Genomic DNA, 23,063 nt, shown 5'->3' with positions numbered 1-23,063 from the left:
GAAAAATTTTAGGGTTTCATAGTTTTTATGTTTTCAATGGAAATGAAAATTTGTTGGGTTTCGTAGTTCTGACGTTTTCGGTAGAAAATATGTTCTCCGATTTTTTTTTCTCTTTTGTTCTCTTAGTGAAAATGAAAGATTTTTACTTCTTTCCATTTTTCTTCTTCGTCTGGATTTTTCCTGTTTTTTTTCCTCATCCTTTTTTTTTGAGTTTTTTTTTTCTTCATTCAAAATTGGTATTTTTATATTTTTTTCACCCCCTGTTTTTTTCCTTATTTTATTCTACATTTTTTTCTTCTATTTGTATTTACATTTTTGCTACGCTCTTTTTTTCCTTTGTTTTTGTTCTTTTTTCTTCACCAAGGATATCTATATTTTTCTTCTCTTTTTTTCTTTTTCCCGGTTTTTTTTTCCCAGTTTTTCCTTTTCTTTCTTCCCTTCATTTCAGCATGTAGGAATTTTATCTTAGAAGTGTGAGGGAAAAAAAATTTCATTAGCTGAAAAAAAAATTTATTAGTGGTTTTTTTTTCTCCCGTTTTATTTCTCAAGATAAACATTAATTTTTTTCAAAATTTTTTTAATATGGTTACCGTATCATTGTGTTTTTTTTTTTGCCACGTGTTTTGATTCTGCTATATGTCTCTAATATATTTATTGTCTATTGGTATTTGGTTCGATCTTCATATGATTTTCATGCTCTTTGACACTTGTTTTTACGAAATGATTATAGCGGTTCTTTTTTTGGTTTAACTGTTGTGATCTATTGATGACCATAAATTTTTTTTCTTCATGTATAAATAAAGACTTCTATTGTATTCTTATAATTTGTAATTTTGTTTCTCACTGTTTTTCTTCTCCGACTATTATATTCTACTCTTTATAGACTACTTGATATAACACTTCTAATACTATCTTTGATGTTTTCTGGATACTGGATTCTCTTTGGCTTCGTCGGTTTTGAATATTGGGCTTACTCTCTTCGTTGTTCTGCTTTGATTTAGGTACTTATCTCTTAATATATGCATGTATTTATGTTTTATTGTTTTCATTCTTTATTGTCATGTTTAGTTTGAAATTGATTATCATTATTTATATTGATTTTTACCTTCTGGATATGAATATTTTACGTGGTTTGATTAACAAAAGTTTCTATTGTTCATTCGTTTTGATTCTGTGAATATAATTAAATATTAACTCTTTTCCTCCAATTTTAAATACTGGGTCTTTTTTTGTCTCTGTTTTGGAGATTTTTTACTTACCCTGCATCAACTCTGTCCACTTTCATTCTTTGTCTGAGGTACTCATTTCTTACTGCTTCCATGTTACTTTTAATTACTTTAAAGACTGGGTATTATATTGCTATGAGTTGTGATGTCTATATATTCAGTTGTTCGTATATATGTTTATTGTTTTATGTTGTTACGATTGTGTTTGCCTTGAGTTTGTCATATAATTTCTAACATAATGTTCAGTATTTAAATTATATAAGTTATTGTTATTTGGGTAAAAATTTAGTTCCTATTTTGTTTGTTATTTTAATCTATTAAGAGTTCGTTTTGTATTGCACTGAATAGTATTGCTAAATCACATTTCAATTACTTATGATGCATGATGTTAGCCATTCAAGGAAAATACCTCAACCAAATTTTCCATATGTGCTTGTTTATTTATTTTTCCTTTCTATTATCCATGTAATATGCTATTTTACATGAGTTTTTTCTGTTTCATATACTTTCATCAGATTTTCCGTTATTGTGGAGACTATTTTTATGGCATGTTTGTAGCTTCATTATAGACGTTGTATAAATAATGTATGCTGCATCTATGAAACAGTGAATGAAAAAATTTTATTCCTTATAATTGAAAGAGGAGACATTATTTGAGTTTTTGTATGTGTGTCACAGTATGTTTACATTATTAAAGATTTATTAACGGAGTTTGGCCGGCGTCTGAAGATGCGACATTGCTATTATGATTTATCAGCAAATGAAAGTTTCAGATACAACAGTAGAGTAGTAAGAATGTGAAAATATGTATATTATGTGAATATTAATGTAAACTTATTGTAAATAATATTTTTTTTCCATTTGCTTTTGAAGCGTGTGTATGTTGTGTAATTATTAATGATACAAACTTTTATGGGAATGTTTGGAACAATGGTTCGTTTCTAGTTTTGAATTATGACTATTGATTCTTTATCGTGTTTTTCTCTCATAAAAAATTTAAATTTCAAAAATCAGAATCATGAATAATGGTTCTAAACTCATGAACCAAAATTCAACCAGACTTGTTGTTTCCTTCAAATCTATATCGTTGAATAAAGAATAAAGTGACATTTTTGTACGATACACACTCTAATTGTGCTCTGTAACGACATAGATGTTTTTAATAAAATTTCACATGTCACACATATTTTAAATTTATTTGTAATGTATCACATTTGCTATAAACTTTTAAATATCTTTTCCATATATTTTTTGCAGAATAAATAATAATTTAATCATCATTGAATACATTTTCTCATTTAAATAATTGCACGGATAATCCACTTGTCTATTGCTATAGAAGAAGTTAAGGAAATGAGAGAAATATTAGTAAAAAAAAATTATTTTTTTAAGAGTGCATGAGTTTTACTTGTAATATCTTTTAAGGTGTTATTCTATAGGTTGTTCTATCGATATAATTAATTTTTTAATTGTTAAATTTTATTAAAATTAAATTAGATTAAAAAAATATACATAATATACAGTTTTTAATGTAGATTTAACGCCTGAAAATGGTTAAAAAAATAGAACTATCAGTAGTTTCATTTTTCTAATCTTACGGGAGAAACTCCTTTATCCTTTTAATTAAATAACTATATTAATTAAGAGTAATGAATAAAAATCAAAACATGTGCATTTTTAAAGATAACTTCAATAATTTTCTCATAGAAAGTTTATCTTGTGTTATATATAAAAAGAGCACCTTATAAAAAATTATTAGGGGCATCAACAGTGTTAAACACTAGTATGTGGGCTTCATTATGACTCTTATATTGTGAAATCCATTTTTATTAGTGGATGGTGCTATGCACGCTCCTTGTGATGATTCGTGTGCATCTATAAATATAAACTGCTATGCACATTAATGTGTGCTTGAGTATTGAAAAATGCTCTTCGAGTTTATTTTGAATTAATGTTCTTAGCATTATTCTTAATTATTATGTGAATAACACCAGCAATACGAAATCAAATCTCAATCAAATCTCAACTCTTGTATATTAAGGGTGTGTTTGATTACAGTATTAGTGTTAGAATAATAACAATAATAATAGTAATGACATACAATAGAAAGGAAAATATATGCACGTGTTTGGTTAGTATTTCATAAATACTACGGAATGGAATACAATTATTTTTACTTTGACAAAATTACTCTTATCTCTAACCTACGATATATAAAAAGTATTATTTATTAGAGAGACGGAGACCTTATTAAACAAATACAAAAATAATTTGCTTACAAAAATATCAATTAAAATAAACTTGCTTGGGGTAAAAAAATTAATGGAGCGGCTGTCTTCCACTTCATTGATGCTTTCAACAAAGCACAGAACATGTTCTGATTTGGAGGTTGAACATGTTCAGATCAAATCAATACAAAACAGAGGTTGATTTGTTGTTTTGGTTTGGTGAGCAGTTTGAGGCGGCAGAGATGGAGCTCAAGCTACTGGTGCGACGGAGATGGCAACCCCGCGAGGAGGCAACAATGCGAACCTAGGTTGGAGGAAATCTGCGCATCTGGTAGGTGCAGTGGAGATGGTGAATGTGGCGACAAGGTGCAGAGGAGGAGATGGGCTTGGAGGAGCGAGAGTGGCAGATCGGTGCTCGTGGTGCTTAATCAGCATATCTAACCGGAAAAAGAACTAATAAAGCTCGGAATTGTCATTCTTCTCACTGAGAAAGGAACGATGATTCAACTAAAATGTTGTGTTTGTTTGTTTTTGTTTTTAAAAACGTTTTTCACATTTTTTGAGGATAAAAAATTAAAACAAACACAAGAAACGTGTTTGGTGTAACAAGTTATCAAAATTGAAAATAAAAACGTTTTTGTCATTTTCTTAAAATCTGAAAACGACTAAAAATCGTTTTTTCCGTTTTCGTTTTTATTTCCTTCTTCTCCCATTTGCATATTCCGATTCAACCATCTCATGAGCCTTCACCAGCGACCATCCCCACCGTCGCGTTTGGGCCCGGTGGCGGTGGCGGGAGACCCGGAGTCGGAGCCGTACAACATAATCTCGATGCACAACATGCTGCGGACCACCCGTCGTTGCTGTACCCGGAGGTTCGAGCCGCAGCGGGGGGTTCGCGGGCCGCGGCGGCGCCCCCCCGCGGCTCTGCGAGCCATCAAGGACCTCCGTCGGCCATCGTTCGCAACAGACATTCTTAAGAAAACCCCATTCATGTGTGATCTTCCACTTTCTTGTCGTTAGGGGGATAGCGGCTTGTACTTGGTCAGCGGCGAGATGAAGGGTGTGATCGTCCACTTGCGACATTGATTTTTGTTCTCCCGGATATTATTATTTAAAATACTATTACATGTTTTTTAAACTACCAAATGCAGTTTTAATTTTTTTTTAAACTGAAAACAATCTCAAAATAAAACTACCAAACGCATTTTCAGAAATGATTTTAAAATGAAAATGAAAACGTTTTCGTTTTCATTTTCATATAGAAAACAAAATTATTTTAAAACGAATTCTAAGAAATCGTTCCTCTCTTCCGTTTACTAAAGACAACCAAACATCAGAATTGAGCATGTTTCATCCTTTCCATTCCATTCCTTTCTCCCAACCAAACGCACCCAAAGGTTATACAAGTTCAAATGGGTGTTCTGTGTTCCCACGGACCTACTTGACCATGTCAGAGGCCACCAAAGAATCATATGCACCACACGATTGCATCTATCTTCACCAAATTCAATGCTTTTTTTTTTTTTTTTTTCCAAACAGTCATCTAAAAATGTATACTAAACATGGTCTCATCAGCAGAATCTTGCCAACCATAACGCCACAAAATGCTTTTGAAAATCAGACAGCTGAAGCCCCCACCGATTCAGCAAGCTCTTCCAGGAGTTCCTTCTGATAAATGGCGGCACAAGCCTGCAAGAATCAACCATTGCGGTAATGTGAATTCATAAGGTCCTTCGCAAGCAACTTTATGGAAGCCGTATCTGTGTTCTTCTTAAGTTGAAAGATCAAAAGAAACAACGCGGAGTATCGAGGAGAAACTACACCTGAACCGCATTCTCTATATCACCATCAAGAAAAGAGGTGAGTTCAAAGTTCATCTTTAACCGATGATCAGTAACTCTATTGTCCTAAATGAAGATGAAAAAACAGGGATAAGCGTGAAGAAATAAAAAAGAGAGGGAAATGGATAGGGCCTACTTCGTTAAGCTCAAGATACTACCTTGTAATTATATGTTCTTATCTTTTCTGCGCGAGCACCAGTACCGACCTGCATTTCAAGTATATAGTTTGTATAAGCTAGTTCATTGTCTAGATATATGAGAAGCGGAACATACATCATCAATAAGTTCAATAAGTTACTATCCAAGGAAATCAACTAAAAATACAAAAGTTTGGAAGTTGACAATTGACTGTCAAGTGGATGCTCTACGCCTTTCAGTGATGAAATATCGTATGCACTTCTCAGAAAACTTTTAGTTTTAAGCTAAGAGATACCTGTGATTTCCGTTGATTCCTTATCTTTTCCTGCTGCTCCGTCACTTTTATCTCGTATCTGTAACAAGCGATTGGTCATCATAATGCACCCAAAAAAAACAAAAACAATAAAAAAGGAAGAAGGAATAAGGAACCAAAAGGATATCTTTAGAAGCACTGAAACTATAGCCCACCTGCATAAGTGATAGCTTAACAGATTATAAAAAGAAAAAACCTTTCTTTAGGTATCCGATTTTCAGAAGACTTGAAGTTTATGCCTGTTACCTTCAAGTAAAAATTTGAAAAATATTTGACATACTAAATACCACCTCATATTTTTACGGAAAAATTTTTCATTTTGTAACCACAATGACTGAATTAGGTGAATAGTGACTTGATCTATTATACAAGCTAAGAATGAATATCATGTTAAAAATCAGCATATTTAGCAGGACCATCCAATATATGGTTCAGAGCTTTAAACTAAATGGTGAAAATGGTACTCACAATTTTGCTCGTAGCAACTGAAGAGCACGAGTCTTGTTCCGAAGTTGAGTCCGTTCTTCAGTACAGAATATGCGGATTCCCGTTGGTTTGTGGAAAAGATCAACAGCTGTCTCAACCTTGTTAACATTTTGCCCTGCATGAGATTTGACACAAATAAGATTCTTCTCCAAAAGAGAGATAAAAATGGAAAGCAAAACACTATGTCAAGAAATATACTCCCAGCAATAGATTAATACCTCCAGCTCCCCCAGATCTTGCTGTCGTTAGTTCAATATCCTTTGGGTCAATTTCCACCTCAACTTCATCAGCCTATATCAGATATAATATCAGCATACAGTCGAATGAAATATAGAAAACTAATTTTTTTTTTAAATAAGAATGATCAAGGAGATGATATAGACGTAGCATTTACAACACTATTATCTTCAAGAACTAGGAGTTTGTGGCGGGTGCAAATGTACAACTTAACGAAATAACAGACACAGTCTAGGCAATTTCAAGTTCTGGTCACCAAATATTAACTTAATTCATCAGTGTTAACTCCAAATTGTAGCCAACAAATGTTCTATTTCCAGTTTTTTAAAAGAAGAAAAAACCAAGCGTGGAAGGTCGACCTCTTTCAGCCTGATATAACCATAAATGTTAAAGTTTGAACACTTGTAACATTTTCACATCAATGTATCCTAAATGAAAAACAGATCCTGGCAAAATGAACATGCATTAGTATAAGGTTCTACGTTAGGTGCACTTAAACTACAATGACATGAATATCAATAGAGGCCCCAGATGTACATAGGCATTTGTCATTAATGGAAAAAATATAGTCTACCTCGGGCATAATGGCAACCGTTGCTGTGGAAGTATGTACACGACCCTGTGCTTCTGTTTGCGGTACACGTTGAACCCGATGAACACCAGACTCATATTTTAATTTGCTGTAAACATGATTTCCTTTTATCTCCATCACATAGGTTTTGAAGCCTCCTTTTTCCGCCTTATAAGAAAAAAGAAAACAAGAAACGAAGAAGAGAAGTAAGAAATTTCTGTCACACATCTTATCTCAAATAGTATCATGGATGCAGTATCCAGAAGACCTACCTCGGAGCTTGAAAGTGGAGAAAACTTCCAAGAATTCCGCTCACTGTACTTCTGATACATGCGAACCTTTGTAAAGAGAAAAAAAAAAAAAGAATATTGGAAAAGCATCAGGGTCTGTTTGGGTTGGGAGTGGTGCAACCTTTCAAATTAAGATAATCAATTTTCTCTGTGAATTTCAATTTCGACCTTTGCCCTGTAGCAATATTCTACACAACTTGATGAAAACATGGCATATTTCCTAGTATATATGAACAACTAGAAGGACACAAGAAGCATGTACCTACAAGATCACCCGCCCAAAGTCCAGCCTCATCACCACCAGTACCGGCCCTCACTGAAACCAAAAAGAAAAAGGAAAAAAAGAAACAGAGAAAAGTACACATTTTAATAATTGTTTGTAACGAAATCACATCCAACATCAGGAAGGAGCAAGTATGCTCAACAACTCAGAAGATTGAAGCAACAACTAGGATTCAATGAAGCTTTTGGAGCTTTATGTAGTATACACGTTCCAAATTGATAAATGCCCCTTAAGTGCAATAAATACGAGCACATGGGTATGCTAACTTCTTAAGAGGTTCCTAATTCACATTTAACCAATTGAAATTTAAAGATTAGTAGATGGATAGGCTATTCTCGAAAGAGGTTCCTTGTTTGCATTTAACCAATAGTAATACGACACAATCCCCAAAAAAACGTGGCATACCTTCAAGCATTATGTTTCTCGCATCAAGAGGATCACTTGGGAGAAGTAGCACCTAGTAATATGACACCATACATTAGCGTTGGTAAAAGGTAAGAGATAAGCACAATCGAAGAAATATAGATGTCAAATTATCGTCTCAAAGTCTAAAATGTACAGGAAACTTGGTTAATCATACTATGACCAAGCTTTGCAGTCAAAGTAAGTTTAAAAAAAGCTTAGTGTGTTGATTGAATTTAGAATGGCATAAACCTTTCATGTTAAAATACCTTGAGCTTCTCCTCAAGTTCTTTGATTTCACTGGATAAAGATTCAATCTCGTAAGCAATTATCTCCGTCATATCCTCATCATTCCCATCCTCTTTTTCTAAAGCTGAACAACACATTACAAAGAGGAAGGACAACTTGAGTGTTACTACTTAAGCAAATATTCAAGATCTCAGAAAGTGTCCTACACGAGTACCCAAGTGGGTATAACATACCTTTTGTTTCTTCCAACTGTTTTTCACAGTCCTTGAATCTCCTAAAGGTTGAGACAACCTAATTCACCAAAAGCACGAAAATTCCATAAATTTTAGGAGTCTGTGATTCCATGTAAACATTCCCGGCATAGGAATGGCTAAACAAACTGTGGTACCTCATCAAGCTCGGCCATAGATTGTGCCAGCTTTTGGTATTCACTAGGATTCGAGACGACGTCTGGGTCAGCCAGCTTGACCTACAATCCAAATGCAACTTCAAATAAACATCCACCATTGTATTGGCAGCCTAATAAAAGACGATGTTTCAAAGTATTCGATTCCTTCACTAAGAAAGGCTAAAATATTCATACCTATTTTTACTCTGGAAAAAAAAAAAAAAAAAAAAAAAACAAAAAACTAAGGGTGTGTTTGAAATTGATTTTAGATTGTTTTTGAAAACATTTCTGCACATCTTTTAAGACACGGAAATGAAAGCGGTTTGCAAACCGTGTTTGTCTAGCAAATATTTTGAAAACGAAAATAAAAAACAGTGAGAATGATTTTTGTGAAGAAATTAAAAAACGGTTGAAAGTTATTTTTCCTTTTCTGTTTTCATTTCTAGTACTTATCAACAATATTATAATATATTAATTAATAATTATAACTAAACACGATTTCACTTTTTTATTATACTCAAAACAATCTCTTAAAAAACTAACCAAATATAATTTCAGAATCAATTCTAAAATGATTCTCAAAACAATTTCACTGCAAGCCGTGTTTATTTAGCAAATATTTTGAAAACGAAAGCAAAAACAAAAAACAATTTGTAAAAGAATTAAAAAACGGTTAAAAGTTGTTTTCGCCTTTCTCTTTTCATTTTCTAACATTTTTTAAGACTTATCAACAATGTTATAATATATTAATTAATAATTATAACTAAACACGATTTCACTTTTTTATTATACTCAAAATAATATTTTAAAAAAATAACCAAACGTAATTTCAGAATCGGTCTCAAAATAATTTCATTTTTACTTTTGTTCTCAAAACAAAATCATTTTGAAAACGTTACCAAACGAGCCCTAAAACTCGCTATCATTTCTGGCTTCTGACCACTGAATTTGCACTTAAAACAATTATTTCTCAATTCATTCATCCAAAAAATAAAAAAAAGTCCTAAACCAAATTCAATTTCACGTTCAATTGAAGTATATATGCTGATTTTTCTATTCAAAAACTCTCCACGTAAAGCAAAGCCGTTTCTAGTACGAATTCGAAAGGCATACCGATAATTCTTTCCACGTCTTCTCGGCAGATTCCAGCTTCGTTATCAAATAAGGCTCCTACAATCCATAACCAAACAACAATGAGAAAGGAGTACGTCTCGCATTTCCGTTTGTTTCCCGGGAAAAACAAATCTCGGGAAACAAAAGACACCAAAATTAAAAAATAAAATGAAAAAACAAACAAAATTTTCTCTCCCAATTTCCGTTCAGCTAGGAAAGAGAATACGAACCGCCATGCAAATTACTCTCCGGCATCTCGCTGGCGGCGGAGGTTTAAGCACCAGCGGAGTCCTCGAGGGCTCGCGGAAACGGCATCGTATTGTGAAGGTCGGTATTCGACAGGTCGTTGAGCTCGTGGTTAAGCCACTCATTATCAATTAGTTCGCAGTGAGAAGGAGAGAGAGATGTTTTCGGATAGAGAAGCTCTGCACTTGGACGGGGATATGTGGCGTTTTGAAGAGATAAAAGTTTGATGAAGGGGTCTGTTTGGGAACGATATTTTTTCAATCCGCAAGCGGGATAAGGATAAAAAGTTTCCTGCGTTTGGGTTAGCCCGGTTTAATTACGAACCTGGTTGCCACAATTAACGGTCAAATTACGTACCTGGTTGCGAGAATTAACGGTGGTTTCAAAAAAAAAAAAGGGGTTTACCATTTTTGCTTAAAAAAAAAAAGAGAGGTTTATATTGCCGCGAAAGTGACGGTGAAAATATAAATAAATTTCACATGGAGGTTTTTTTTTTAAAAAAAATATATATAATTCCAAATGAATTTACTGTAAATAAATTATAAATATGAAATTCGTAAGTTAACTTCATTATCATATTTGGTAGCTTATATTGTATCTTATAAAATGTATTATATTATGTTATATTGGCATGATACAATACGGTTAAAATGTATTATTTTAAAGATTTTAAGGTTAAAATGTAATTTTTTAAAAATTTTGAAATTAAAATATAATTTTTGGAAAATTTGGGGTCAAACTATAATTTTATAAAAAATGTAGGGCCAAGTGTAATTTTATAAAAAAATTGAAGGGTGTGTTTTTATTTTAAATAAATCATTGTGCCCCCTCACTTTTTAAAGAGGAAGAATGTAGTAAATAATAGATTTTTGAAATTAAGGTCTCGTTCACTTCGTTGATTTGAGTTTAGAATTCGAGTTGAGATATGATTTTATGTGAGAGCTTTTTACTGTAGTAAAAAATTTAGATGTGATTGTTTATGAGAGCATTTTACTGTAGAAAAACTCAAATTCTAAACTCGAATCAGCGAAGTGAACGAGGCCTAAATTAGTAAAAGTAAATAACAGGTTTAAAGCTATTAGAAATAAATAGTAGTTTAAGTAGTAAATGAATTATTTACCACGTAAATGGTTCATTTACAGCTAGTAAAAACATTTTTTCACATAAAGTTTGTTTTTTCGACTGGTAAAAAGAATTTTTTTCCATATAGATAAAGATTTTTTAATATTTTTTACCAGTCGTAAATGAATTATTTACACGGTAAATGATTTATTTACCATGTAACCTGCTATTTATTTCAAATAGTTTTAAAATATGATATTTACTTAATTTAGTTTCAAAAATATGTTATTTACTACAATTTCTCATTTTTAAATAATTAATAGATTCTTATGATTATATGTTAGCTTGACCTCGACCCTCAGTCGTACCAACTTCAATATAAATCATGAATCCCTTATAAAATAATATAATATAATACACTAAAAATAAGTCGTGTTCATAAACCATACTGAATATTGATTTACTATCCATAATAGTTTATACAATACAATAGTCACACTAAATATTATATTAATGCATAATTATACAATACGGTGCTTTAATACAGTCAAACAAATATACCCTTAATAAATTGATGTTAATCTGTGCCAGCCACTATGGTTGGAGTCCCCACACTATTTTTATGCATGTCAACTTCAGGTTCCCAATCTTGTGGTTTTCATGCACGAGCTGTAATACCTCAGAGAATTAAACGAGATTAATTAAGGTAATTAAGATTTATTAGTGTGCCTAATCTGGTTTAAATAATTAATTATTGTTATTAAATGTTTCTGAAGTGTAAATTTAAATATTTCTAAGGAATTTAAATATTCTCAGTATTTACATTTTTACCCCAGAAGTGTGTGTAGACACATTTTCTGGAATGTCTTTTAATTTTGTGACACTTGTCTTTTCCTTTTTCTTTTTCTTTTTCTTCCTTTTTCCTTTCTTCCCGTGCATCTTTCTCTCTCATGTCGTTTTCACTCACTCTTTCTCTCTCTCGCTCTCTCTCCCGTTCAAACCCTTACCAAATCAACCAGATTTTTGAACCAAAGAAGGAATTTAAAGAGCTTTCAACGTCAAGAGAAGGATTTGAGGTAAGATTTTTGAAAAACTTCTCTTGAATCTCGGATTTTTGGATTAGAAAACCTATTTTTGGTTCGAAAAAGATTTTCATGGATTTTGAGTAAAATCATGGTAGAAATTGGAGATCTTTGGTTCTATGAACTTGATTTAGTAACTAGAACATGGATTTGGTTGTTTTCCCTTTAGATATTTCGATTTGGAACATAAATTGCAGGTTTTCAGACTGATTCAGTTAGTTTTCCTCGCACTGCTGTTCTCCACCGGTCGACCATGCTGTCGACCGGATTGCATACCATCAGGTTGACCAAATTGCACAGCACCGGTCGACCGGTGGTGTTGCAATGCTCTGTCACTGGTCGACCGCCAGGGTTTGACCCTGTTTTGCCTGAAAACCCTGTTTTGACTTTGATTCTCGAAGAAAACCCAAATTAGCTTCATTTGGGGATCTAAAGTAAATGGATTAGCATCTTTAATCCATGTTTTGGAATTAAAACCCTTGGAATGATGATTTGAAACATGAATTGATTTATGAAACTTGAAATTTGATTAAGGCACACTAATAGGAAATCAAAGGATATAAATGAGATTGAAATTGCTTTAGGAACGAGGATTGAATCCTAAAGTGTTGTTTTGTATCAATGCTAGTTGAGGACTTGGATTGAGGGCCTTTGAGGAAGCGAAAGCCGGAATAGTGTAACGCTAGCCAGGTTTGGTACTTGTGAGGTATGATTTCTTACCCTTTCTTTGTTAGCCTGATTTTAAAAGAATTTTGGGCTTGCAAATGTTTTAAAGAAAGGACATGTTTGCTAAAGAAAAACATGTTTAAAAAATAATAGCTTGATTTTAGCTATTGGTATTATAATGAACTGTTTCATAAAGTTTAATGAATGATTTCTTAAGACAAGAGATCTTGCGAATTGGTAAACCGGCTGATGGCCTAGATGGGATGTGGAGAGTGCATGCTTGGGGGCAGAACCCGAAACCCGGCCCGGGGGTGATAAAGCTTGTAGTTGTGGTTGTGTAAGTAATTTATCATAATATAAATTACTTTAATGATGCCTGTAATACGAAGATTTTCAGTTATATTTCATTTCAGAAAAAGGATGTGAGGTTCCGGCTGTTGTGTTGGAACTGAATGTCTATATTTATTTCATTGCTTATTCATTTATTTATTTACTCATTCATTTATTTACTTATTTACAAAGCTTATTTAAAAATACATCCTACTGGGCATTTTGCTCACGTTTTATCTGTTTTATAAATATTAACCCCTCCCAGGCGACTCTAGGAGCAGTGCGGAGTAGCTGAGTTAAATTGCTACCGTCCGATTAAGAGAAGATTGTGTTCTTCATCCTTGTGAGAAAATGTAAGAATTGTAAATACTGTAAACTCTGAACTTTGACTTTCTAGATTGTGGTTGATGTCTATAATGTTATTTACATGTTCATGTATGTACAATACTGCATATCCTATGGGTGAAGCCCTGAACGATGTAAAAAGTGCAAGCGACCCCATAACTTTCTTGTAATTTATTTTCAACTAAATAGTGGGGCTCGTTTAAAAATTTCTTAAAATATTTTACTTTTGATCCTGATTATTAGAATTTCAAATGTTTAATCTCATTTAACTCCTAAACGAGCATCAACGTCATTAATTCCGGCTTCGGAGCGTGACACGAGCTTGTAGTGATAAAGCCGAGATCATGGAGGGCTGATGTTTGTTGTTGCAAAACATATGGCTGAATGTGATATGAAATGGGGCCGGTGTTGGTTATTTTTGGGTGGCATCCCAAGCACGTTGCTTCTCTGGCATATCTCCTCTTAAGGTCTCATCCTTGGTGGTCGCATTTGACATTGTTTATGGGTGAGTTTCAAAATTGAATTGAGGCTGAGGGCATGCACATTTACACAGATTTGCATATTCCTTATATGGGAGTCGTTTGTTTCGTATACTCAAACCTAAATAATTAATTATACTATAGTGTAAAACTCTCACATAAAATTTAAATTTCAAACGTCTAAATAAAAAATCATAGATTTAAATATATCTCCCAAACAGACCTGATTCATGATTCATGCTGTCAAGTTCTGACTTTTTGATGACAAAATCCCAATCTCCAAACAAGAGTGTGGAAAAAGTGTTATGTTAGGCAGCTGCGTTAGTTGTCCTCATAGTGCATGTGGGTTAGTTTGGCAATCGTCGACGTTACTTCTCTCTTCATTCTGCGCCCAATATTTTCTTGTTATTTCAAGCATTGATGGTCGTCTTTCCATTAAAAGCTTTGTTGTTGTTGTTGTTTTTTGTTTTCTTTATAGTTTTATTATTCTCCTTTTTATTGTTTAGCCTGGTTTAAATTTGTTACAACAATGGTTTTTATCCAATGTATGTTTGTCTCATTTGTTTAATGTGTGGTTATGTTTTTATATTCGCTTGGTTTGTTTCTTGACAATTTTTGTGTCACCTTCATGGGATGAGATTCTTGACAATAGTTGATTGGACATTTTTGTTGAGTATAAGGTCCCGAGTTTATAATTTAAATTTTATTACAGTAAAAAATTCTCAGAAACAGTTACATCTAATTTTTTTACTACAATAAAAAACTCTGACATAAAATCACATCTCAATTCGAATCAGCAAACTAAACTGACTCTAAATGTTTTGATAAAGATATTTGTGTATAATCAATGTTTAGTGTACTTGTTCGGGTGTATGTAACGGAGCTAATGCACACAATCTCTCTTTAAGCGTTCCATCTAGTTCACAAATATAATCACGTGATTGTCGATATTATATTTCCCATAGCAAAACGTTATTTAGGTCTAAATGGGTATTTGTATTGCCTTTTCATCTTATGAAATATAAGATATGTTTTGTTTAAAGAAAATAAATAATGATCATGATGATTTTACTATTTTTAATTATTATGATAACTGTTTCCCTAGACATTTGTCTTACATGAGAACTAGGACAGTTGTCTTTTATCACTATTAATAGTGCAATAGCTTTAAGTTTAATGATACACTAGAATTCATTATTGTCACGTAGCAATATAAAAACCCATTAAATGACGCTTCTTGTAGACGACAGTCGTGTTTTACAACTTCATTTGTAATGATAATAAATGATGAATGCCTAGTGTAATATTATTTTGCTGTTAAATTACACGTAGCACACAACTTTTCAATTGTATATCAGAACACGTGTTTGTAGTGATGTTTGTAACCTAACGAAATTCAGCTTCTTGATTTTTTTTTTTTTCAATACATCTTAAGTAAGATCTGGTTACTTTTTCTTCTAGAAAAAACTTCATTGCCATCATTAAGCGTATAATAATCTTTCCTTTCAGTGGACTCGGACAAAGAATGCTGTGCTTGTTTTTTCGAACCATTGTTTTCCACTTTAAAATATCTTATAGTCCGTTTAGTTCGTTAATTCAAATTTTTAATTTGAATTGAGATATGACTTTATGTGGAAATTTTTTATTGTAGTAAAAAAGTTAAATGTAACTGTTTATGAGAACTTTTTACTGTAATAAAATTCAAATTCTAAATTCGAATCCGTAAAATGAACGGAGCCTTAATTTTCTACATATATTCCGCACTCGTTTATACTATATACCCTGTTCAAGTACATTGTGTCTTTGAGTCCAATATATAAACAATTTCTATGGTCTCTTTTATTTTATCAATTCGAGTTTTCAGTTTTAAGTTTTTACAGTTAAAAGTTTTCAGAAAATGCCACATCTAACCTTTTCTGCTACAGTTAAAAACTCTTAAAAAATATCACATCTCAGCTCAAATTAAAAACTCAAATCCGTGAAACAAACGAGGCCTATATTCACGATTATGCATTTGTTCGCTTGATGTCAACAACTACATGCTGTATCAATGGTTCAAAAAAACCCTCCATTCAAATTGCAATGGCCTAAATATCCAAAAAAGAAAAAAAGTCCAATGGACTAAATCCATTTGTAAGAAATTGTGGCTTCGTTCACTTCGCGGATTCGAGTTGAGATGTGACATTTTATGAGAGTTTTGTACTGTAGCAGAAAAGTTAGATGTGACATTTTCTGAGAACTTTTTACTGTAGAAACTTAAAACTGAAAACTCAAATCGGTAAAATAAACAAGACCTATGACAAGTACAAAAAGATATCGAGACATTATACATATATATTGAACTGTAACTTTTCAAATTCAAATTTCTCTCCACCTTATCATGTGTTATTTGATTTAATTGTCATTGATTTAAAGGCATAATTTAAATCATAAAAAATTTCTTAAGTACTTTTTTTTTTTTGCACAATTCTAGTGTGGATTTGAACAAATTCTGCTATGTTTTAACCTTTATAAAGACGAAAAAAGAAAAAAGGGAGAGAAAGAAAAAGGGTTACACCAAAACAATAGCATAGATGATATTGTGGCAGATTCCCAACTTCCCAAATGAGAAACTCGTTAGGGACAAACAAAACAACAATAGGCAATGTACTCAAGGGCAACTACCAACCCCTTGTCCTCCAATCAATTTTCCCAACTTCCTTCCCAAGCAATCCTCACCACCATCATCATCATCATCATCATCATCCATCCTCAACAATAAAAAGACAAATTATCATCACAAAATTTCCACTGACGCCCCCAAAATTACAGTTTCACCCCATCTCTTGTCGCGTCTCGTCATCAAAACATCAACAGTAAATTGACCACCTAACCAAAACCCCGTCCGGCTTTAAATCCCACACCCCCGGGAGGACTCTTTCGTAATTTCAACTGGGGAAAGAGGCAAATTATCATTACCCAAAAAGCCCCACCCTAATTCCCATGACGCCCCTAAAATTACATTTTCACCCCTCCCTTGTCGCGTCTCGTCATCAAAACATCGTCAACCGTCCGGGTTTAAATCCCCTCCCCCCGAGGACTCTTTCGTAATTTCAAATGTTCCATATTCCAGTGTCGGTTTCCAGTCCAAGTCCAAACGGAAAAACACAACGACCAGTTTTATAGGCCAAAATTCCCACGAACCTCATCCCCTTCCACGTGCGATGCGTTTGGCGGGTACGAAATACCAGTCCCCAATAAAGAAAATAAAAAATAAAATAAAAATTAGGAATAGTAAAACAAGAAAAAAAAAAAACGAAAAAACAAAAAATGCCCAAGACCAGACCGTACGGTCTTGGTGAGAGAGAGAGAGATTTTGGAGAAGAAGAAAGACGAAAAAAGCTATTGAGAGCTTTTCATTAGTGTGAGATTTACATCTCTGTCTCCCTTGGTGCGAATGAAAGCCACTCGATCGAGCTCTCGGATCTTTCTCGAACACTACTACTATAGAGTACTGTAGAATCGTTTTCTGTTTTTTCCTTTTTCGTTTATTTTTCTTTTCCGTTAGTTTTTTTTTTGGATACAGTTTTGTGTAGTACAGAAACCCAGTTTCGTTAAAACAAAAAGGGAAAAAAATAAAATAAAGAAGCTCTCTCGGGTTCAATGGAGTTGTACGGACGGAGCCCGGCGAGGAATGGGTCGAATCAGCCGGAATGGAGCCCGGACGCCGGCGAGACCGGTCTCGAAGGTGAGCTATTTCTTTATGGTTTTTGCTCTTGAGTTTTGAATTTCGTTTGGAGATTTTCCGGCTAGGGTTTCGCAATGTGGGGTTTTGGCTAGGGTTTTGATGTGGATTTTGGGGGAGAATTTGTGTAGAATCGATGTGGCAATTGGGGCTGACCGGTGGCGAATCGTACCCGGAGCGTCCCGGCGTGCCGAACTGCGTGTACTACATGCGAACTGGGTATTGTGGATATGGTGTCCGGTGTCGTTACAACCATCCTCGTGATCGCGCCGCGGTAAAATCCTTTTGTCGTCGTTGACTGTGTCATTAATAGTTAATTAATGCCATTATTGCGTTTATTTAAGAATTACTCTATTTTCACACTCTCTCAGCAGTAGCTTATCTTATACTTAAAGGAACTTGTCTTCGTATGCTTAACTTGAGTGTTAGTTTATTGTTAGCTTGTTTCTGATGCTCTTTTGTCCGAATTTAATGCTGTTTAATGTGGTAACAAAGCTGAGGAAATGGAATTATGGAAAATGGAGTTCGTTTTGGAATCTAATGGTCTTTGGGTACTTAAAATTTGTCTTCATTAAGCTTCATGTTTGTGTTGTTTTGGGCTTAGTGGTGTGATGGTGGTTGTCCTACTCGGTGCCCACAATTCTACACTTTTTTTCCCCTCCTTGACAGTGGTCAAAATGGTCTCATTAGTGTTTTTGTTTTGGGTTTAATGATTCACTTAGGTGGCGGCAGCTGTGAGAGCTACGGGGGAGTACCCGGAGCGAGTGGGAGAACCTGTATGTCAGGTAAGTTTAGTTATTTCAGTCAGTAAAATGGTCTTACTGATCGTCATGTTGATAATGTAGATATTTGGAAAATCTGTAAAGTTTTATCTGATTTAGCCTCTTAGTTCTTTCTAATACATCTATGGTTTTGTTGCTTAATGAACAGTATTATTTAAAAACTGGGACCTGTAAATTTGGTGCGTCCTGCAAGTTCCACCATCCGAAACATGGAGGTGGATCTTTGAGCCAAGCTCCACTTAATATTTATGGATACCCATTACGACCGGTTTGATTTCTAGCTCTTATCTTCTCTTTCTCTCCGTATACAATATCTAGCAAAAATATGAACTCTTACACAATCGTCACTTTACATATATATACCTATGGATTTGAGTTAGTTTATAGCCCGTATAACCCACACATATTCCATTTTAACAGGGCGAGACAGAGTGCTCCTACTATTTGAAAACGGGGCAGTGCAAATTTGGTATTACTTGTAAATTCCATCATCCTCATCCTGCCGGCACCTCAGTGACGGCTTCTGCACCTCAATTTTATCCACCGGTGCAATCTCCTTCAGTTCCTATACCTGAACAATTTGGGGGGCCATCCACCAGCTTGAGGGTGGCTAGGCCTCCATTATTACCCGGTTCATACGTGCAAGGGGCTTATGGTCCTGTGCTATTTCCTCCTGGAGTAGTTCCTATACCTGGGTGGAATCCTTATTCGGTATGATGGAAACATTTTCACAATGACATATGCTAAAAGGACCTATTACTGATTGCGTTATTGGATCATTTGGTGTAGGCACCTGTAAGCCCTGTACTATCTCCTGGTGCTCAGCCCACAGTTGGAGCTGCTTCTATGTATGGAGTAACACATCTATCTTCTTCAACCGCTGCACTTGCCAGACCTTACCCCTCTTTACCCTCTTCTATTGGCGCTTCAAGCAGTAGTCCAAAGGAACAAGTTTTTCCTGAGAGGCATGGTGAACCTGAATGCCAGTACTATCTAAGAACAGGGGACTGTAAATTTGGATCATCATGTCGTTATCACCATCCTCGTGATCGAGTCATGCCAAGGACAAATTGTCTCCTCAGCCCAGTGGGCCTCCCCTTGCGCCCGGTACCCAAAGCTATTCACCCACTTTTGTCACGCTGAGCGTTAATAGTTATTTTCTCTCTTCTGAATTGTCTTCTCTTTTCATTCCGCTGCTCCCTACTTTCAGCCCTTAATTATTTATTTATTCTTCAATGAGCCTATTATTGATGTTCATCTTCATATTTCTAAAGGAGGTTGGGCTTGTTGTTTACTATATTTTCAGCCAATAGTTGGTTTGAATCAGTGCTACTGTATTGTCAGACTTGAGAGTAGTTGGATGATGAGATCTTTCTTTAGAAAATTTACAACAAATTAAGTTGTTGTTGGGGTGGGTTGTGGTTCGTTAGATAGTTTAATGTGAGTAATTATTCATTATGTATTCTACAAATCCTAAAAGTCTTCGTTCTCTTTACATTTTGATTACGAGTAGCATGTCCAGTTCTGTGTTTCAAATGAGTTCATCTTTTTCAGATGTTGAAAAATAGGTTCAAATCAGGCGTTTCTGTGTTTCAGAATCTCAGATGTTGCCATTTTCAATGTAGTTGAAGTTTTGACAATTATCTTAGGTTATGCAAATCCTTTTCTCTTTCCTTTCCTCTGTATTGTGAAGCAACTGTAAGGGCTTTTATGTATATTGCTGATAGGGTGCAATGTATGTATCTGACTGCTGAGGTTGTGCCGAAGGCTTGTAGCTAATCTGCTTTTGTCATGCTGTGTCTTACTCTTAGTTTTGTCTTTGTGTATAACACGTGTATGATCTTGATGCATAATACGCGAGTGCTTCTGTGCCTATGATTTCTTTTGAAGACATATGTTGCTGCTGATGGCTTGAGCATGTCACATTGACGATGAACACTAAATCATCGGGTTTCTTGTTCATCACAATTATATCATGCAAGAGATAACTTCCCCTCCCCCCCGCCCAATGATATATGGTTGATAAAGTCAGCAATTAAGTCTATTGCTGGTTCTTGATGACTTTTTCTTGTTTCTTTGATTTATGTGCCATCGAGAGTGCTCTCTTTTGAGCATTTATTGTGCTTGACTTATGTTCTTAATCTACAGGGCGTGCAACCTTGTACTTTCTACTTGCAAAATGGGCATTGCAAGTTTGGATCCACGTGCAAATTTGATCACCCAATCGGGACAATGAGATACAGTCCATCAGCCTCTTCTCTCATCGATATGCCTGTTGCTCCATATCCAGTTGGGTCTTTACTAGCTACCCTGGCTCCTTCATCGACGTCCTCAGAACTATCCAAAAAGGAATCTTATTCAGCAAGAATGCCTTCTACTGGGAATACTTCAACTAGTTCAGTTGGTTTAATTTTCTCTCAGACCGGATCTGTTTCACTTACTGACGTGCAACTTTCTACACAAAGTTCTGTCCCTTTGAGTAGTAGCAGAAGCACAAGACAAGGCGGTGAGGTTCGACGATCAAGCTAATTAAAACGCAAGTCATTCTCCATTATCTTTGGGTGGGGTTTTCTCCTGCCTCATTATGTTTGCTGTTTATATATGTTAGTAAATGTGTAGTGGTCAATTGTGCAAAGGTTTTCGCGTCTCACATTCAAGGTCTATCAAACAACTCTGTTTAGCTTATGCTAGGATTTGGATAATTTATGCTCATGTCAAATATATGCAGCCACCAACGCTATCTCAAATAAGCTTCAAAGGCAAATCCGTATGTATTGTTCCTCACTACCAAGTAATTATGACAGAAAGCATTCATATCAGGTAAACCTACAAGCTTCCATTCAACTTTAAGCTAGTCCATTTTATTAGTATTCTGATACCCGGGTTTGACCTTCGATGTTTAAAGAGAAGATTGTTGGTCTTTTCTTGTCTAATTCCGTAAAATTAGTTGCAAAATCTCTTGCAACTAGCCAGTCAGTGTTTGAAGACAAAGTCTAATTTTCTGCTCATCGAAGTTGTAAGATGCTTGTTTATGTAGAAAATATTTTTGAGGCCCCAAGAACTGGGAAGCCACTTTTGGCATCCACATTTTTAATTCCACGAGTTGTTTAGATGGTTTTGATCCTTGGAAAGTGAGAAGCATCCGAATTCTTATATGTTTGGGAGCAATGCTAAACCTTAGATATTCTGTTGAAATCTTGGATTTGTTGAAGAGATTATCCTTCACTGAAAATTTCTCTTTGTATTTCTTTTAGCTAGTTTTTCTGTTTTTGTGATCCAAAGCTTGGTTTTCTTTGTTTAACCTCTTTATCTTCTAATTTGTGTCATGTATAATGGAGAGCGATTTTCATATATTACCTCTCCACAAAACACATGGTATTTGGGCTTTGCCTGTTTGTGACTAGTGAAAAATTGGAGCTCGAGTTTGGGTTTTTTTTTTTTTTTTTTGGGCATATGTTTTACCACCTCATCTTCCTCTTTCCTCATACGGCTCGTTCTAAGAGAAGAGACTTCCTAGGGGTCTATAGCGATTTTGGCTCACATTTTTCTATCCAAAAGGTGAAAAATATGAAGCTGGCAAGGCCTTTGAGACGTAATGAAAAAGACCAAAAGGCGTGGAAAGGCTTCATCCTATGAGTATGCAGCACATTGGCACATTCCTGATATAGTAAGTCATACGTTCGACTTCGCTATATATAACGTGTATGTTTACTTCTGAGCATTATATTTGCGTCATTTTGGGGTGTGATATGATGTAAAAATGTCGCTGGCACTGTTCCCAAAGCAGAAAGTGTTTCTCTAACATCATCATAGTTTTACTCGAAAGTGTGAGCAAATAGAGTGGAACACTACCCCATTTTAATTCATTACTACCCCATGTGGCTGAAATTGAATTAAAGATGCGTCATAAAAATACTTGCGTGGGCTCGCTCTCTCTCTCTCTCTCTCTCTCTCTCTCTCTCTCTCTCTCTCTAGATGACGACATTCGCAATCACATGGCCAACAACAGTGATAAAATCCCATGGAATTACTTCATCAATTCAATGTTGGTGAAGGGAAGCAAATGTATAAATAGAAAGTCCCCACCTCATGCTAAGTTTTAGCTTAAAAGGCCTAGTAAAGTTTCGGCGCCGTTCGTTTTGTCCAAAAAAAGGTTTGCTTAAAATGCATTTTTGAGTCCTCATAAATGATGATGAAAATCCAAATGGCCATCATTGGCAATGGTAAAACGTCGGTTCAAAAGTATGCACATTTCCACTTTGAACGACCTCTTTGGGTCGTGTTGGTGAAAAGCTTTAGCATAAAGACTTATAGTAGTTAATTCCTCGTTGAGAAGATGTAATTGAACATAAAAAAGGGGAAAATAGACCAGGAAAATTTTAATGGGATTCTATGGGCATCCCATGTCGATGCCGTTGCTGTCAAAATATCCAAGCACGGCCTATGCAGGGATAGAGTGACCACGGACAAACTAGGATGTGAGCTGTAAATTGTCGGAAATTGGGTTCTCCATACGACGGCTTTAATTAGAGGAAATGAGACAAATATTTAAAAAGTGCATTAGTGTAAATTTTTACCC

The 23,063-nt window shown here is 34.7% G+C and overlaps 2 protein-coding genes across 4 annotated transcripts; one reads left to right on the top strand and one right to left on the bottom strand.

The window, feature by feature from the left end:
* Positions 1 to 4,796: 4,796 nt before the first annotated feature.
* On the bottom strand, positions 4,797 to 10,186 carry LOC21403384 (peptide chain release factor APG3, chloroplastic). Of its 2 annotated transcripts, none has more exons than XM_010114456.2 (15): positions 9,999 to 10,186; positions 9,769 to 9,825; positions 8,656 to 8,736; positions 8,501 to 8,558; positions 8,288 to 8,391; positions 8,022 to 8,073; positions 7,600 to 7,649; positions 7,316 to 7,381; positions 7,047 to 7,211; positions 6,454 to 6,526; positions 6,218 to 6,350; positions 5,732 to 5,789; positions 5,457 to 5,504; positions 5,281 to 5,364; positions 4,797 to 5,146 (listed from the first exon to the last, which is right to left on the bottom strand). In XM_010114456.2, the coding sequence occupies exons 1-15, from the start codon at positions 10,137 to 10,139 to the stop codon at positions 5,075 to 5,077; spliced, it is 1,242 nt and encodes a 413-aa protein (XP_010112758.1). In that variant the 5' UTR covers positions 10,140 to 10,186; the 3' UTR covers positions 4,797 to 5,074. The 2 variants fall into 2 exon arrangements, with proteins under 2 accessions (XP_010112758.1, XP_024032051.1); XM_024176283.1 differs by having other exon boundaries at positions 5,281 to 5,294.
* Positions 10,187 to 17,268: 7,082 nt separating this feature from the next.
* On the top strand, positions 17,269 to 21,673 carry LOC21403383 (zinc finger CCCH domain-containing protein 32). 2 transcript variants are annotated; one of them, XM_024176256.1, is made up of 8 exons: positions 17,269 to 17,705; positions 17,834 to 17,976; positions 18,425 to 18,487; positions 18,633 to 18,752; positions 18,905 to 19,195; positions 19,274 to 19,591; positions 20,633 to 21,045; positions 21,213 to 21,673. In XM_024176256.1, the coding sequence occupies exons 1-7, from the start codon at positions 17,621 to 17,623 to the stop codon at positions 21,011 to 21,013; spliced, it is 1,401 nt and encodes a 466-aa protein (XP_024032024.1). In that variant the 5' UTR covers positions 17,269 to 17,620; the 3' UTR covers positions 21,014 to 21,045; positions 21,213 to 21,673. The 2 variants fall into 2 exon arrangements, with proteins under 2 accessions (XP_024032024.1, XP_010112757.1); XM_010114455.2 differs by having other exon boundaries at positions 20,633 to 21,672.
* Positions 21,674 to 23,063: the final 1,390 nt, after the last annotated feature.

Source organism: Morus notabilis, unplaced genomic scaffold (assembly GCF_000414095.1).
Source record: "Morus notabilis unplaced genomic scaffold, ASM41409v2 Scaffold264, whole genome shotgun sequence".
NCBI classification, from domain to species: Eukaryota; Viridiplantae; Streptophyta; class Magnoliopsida; order Rosales; family Moraceae; genus Morus; species Morus notabilis.
This window is presented reverse-complemented; position numbering and strand designations above follow the sequence as displayed.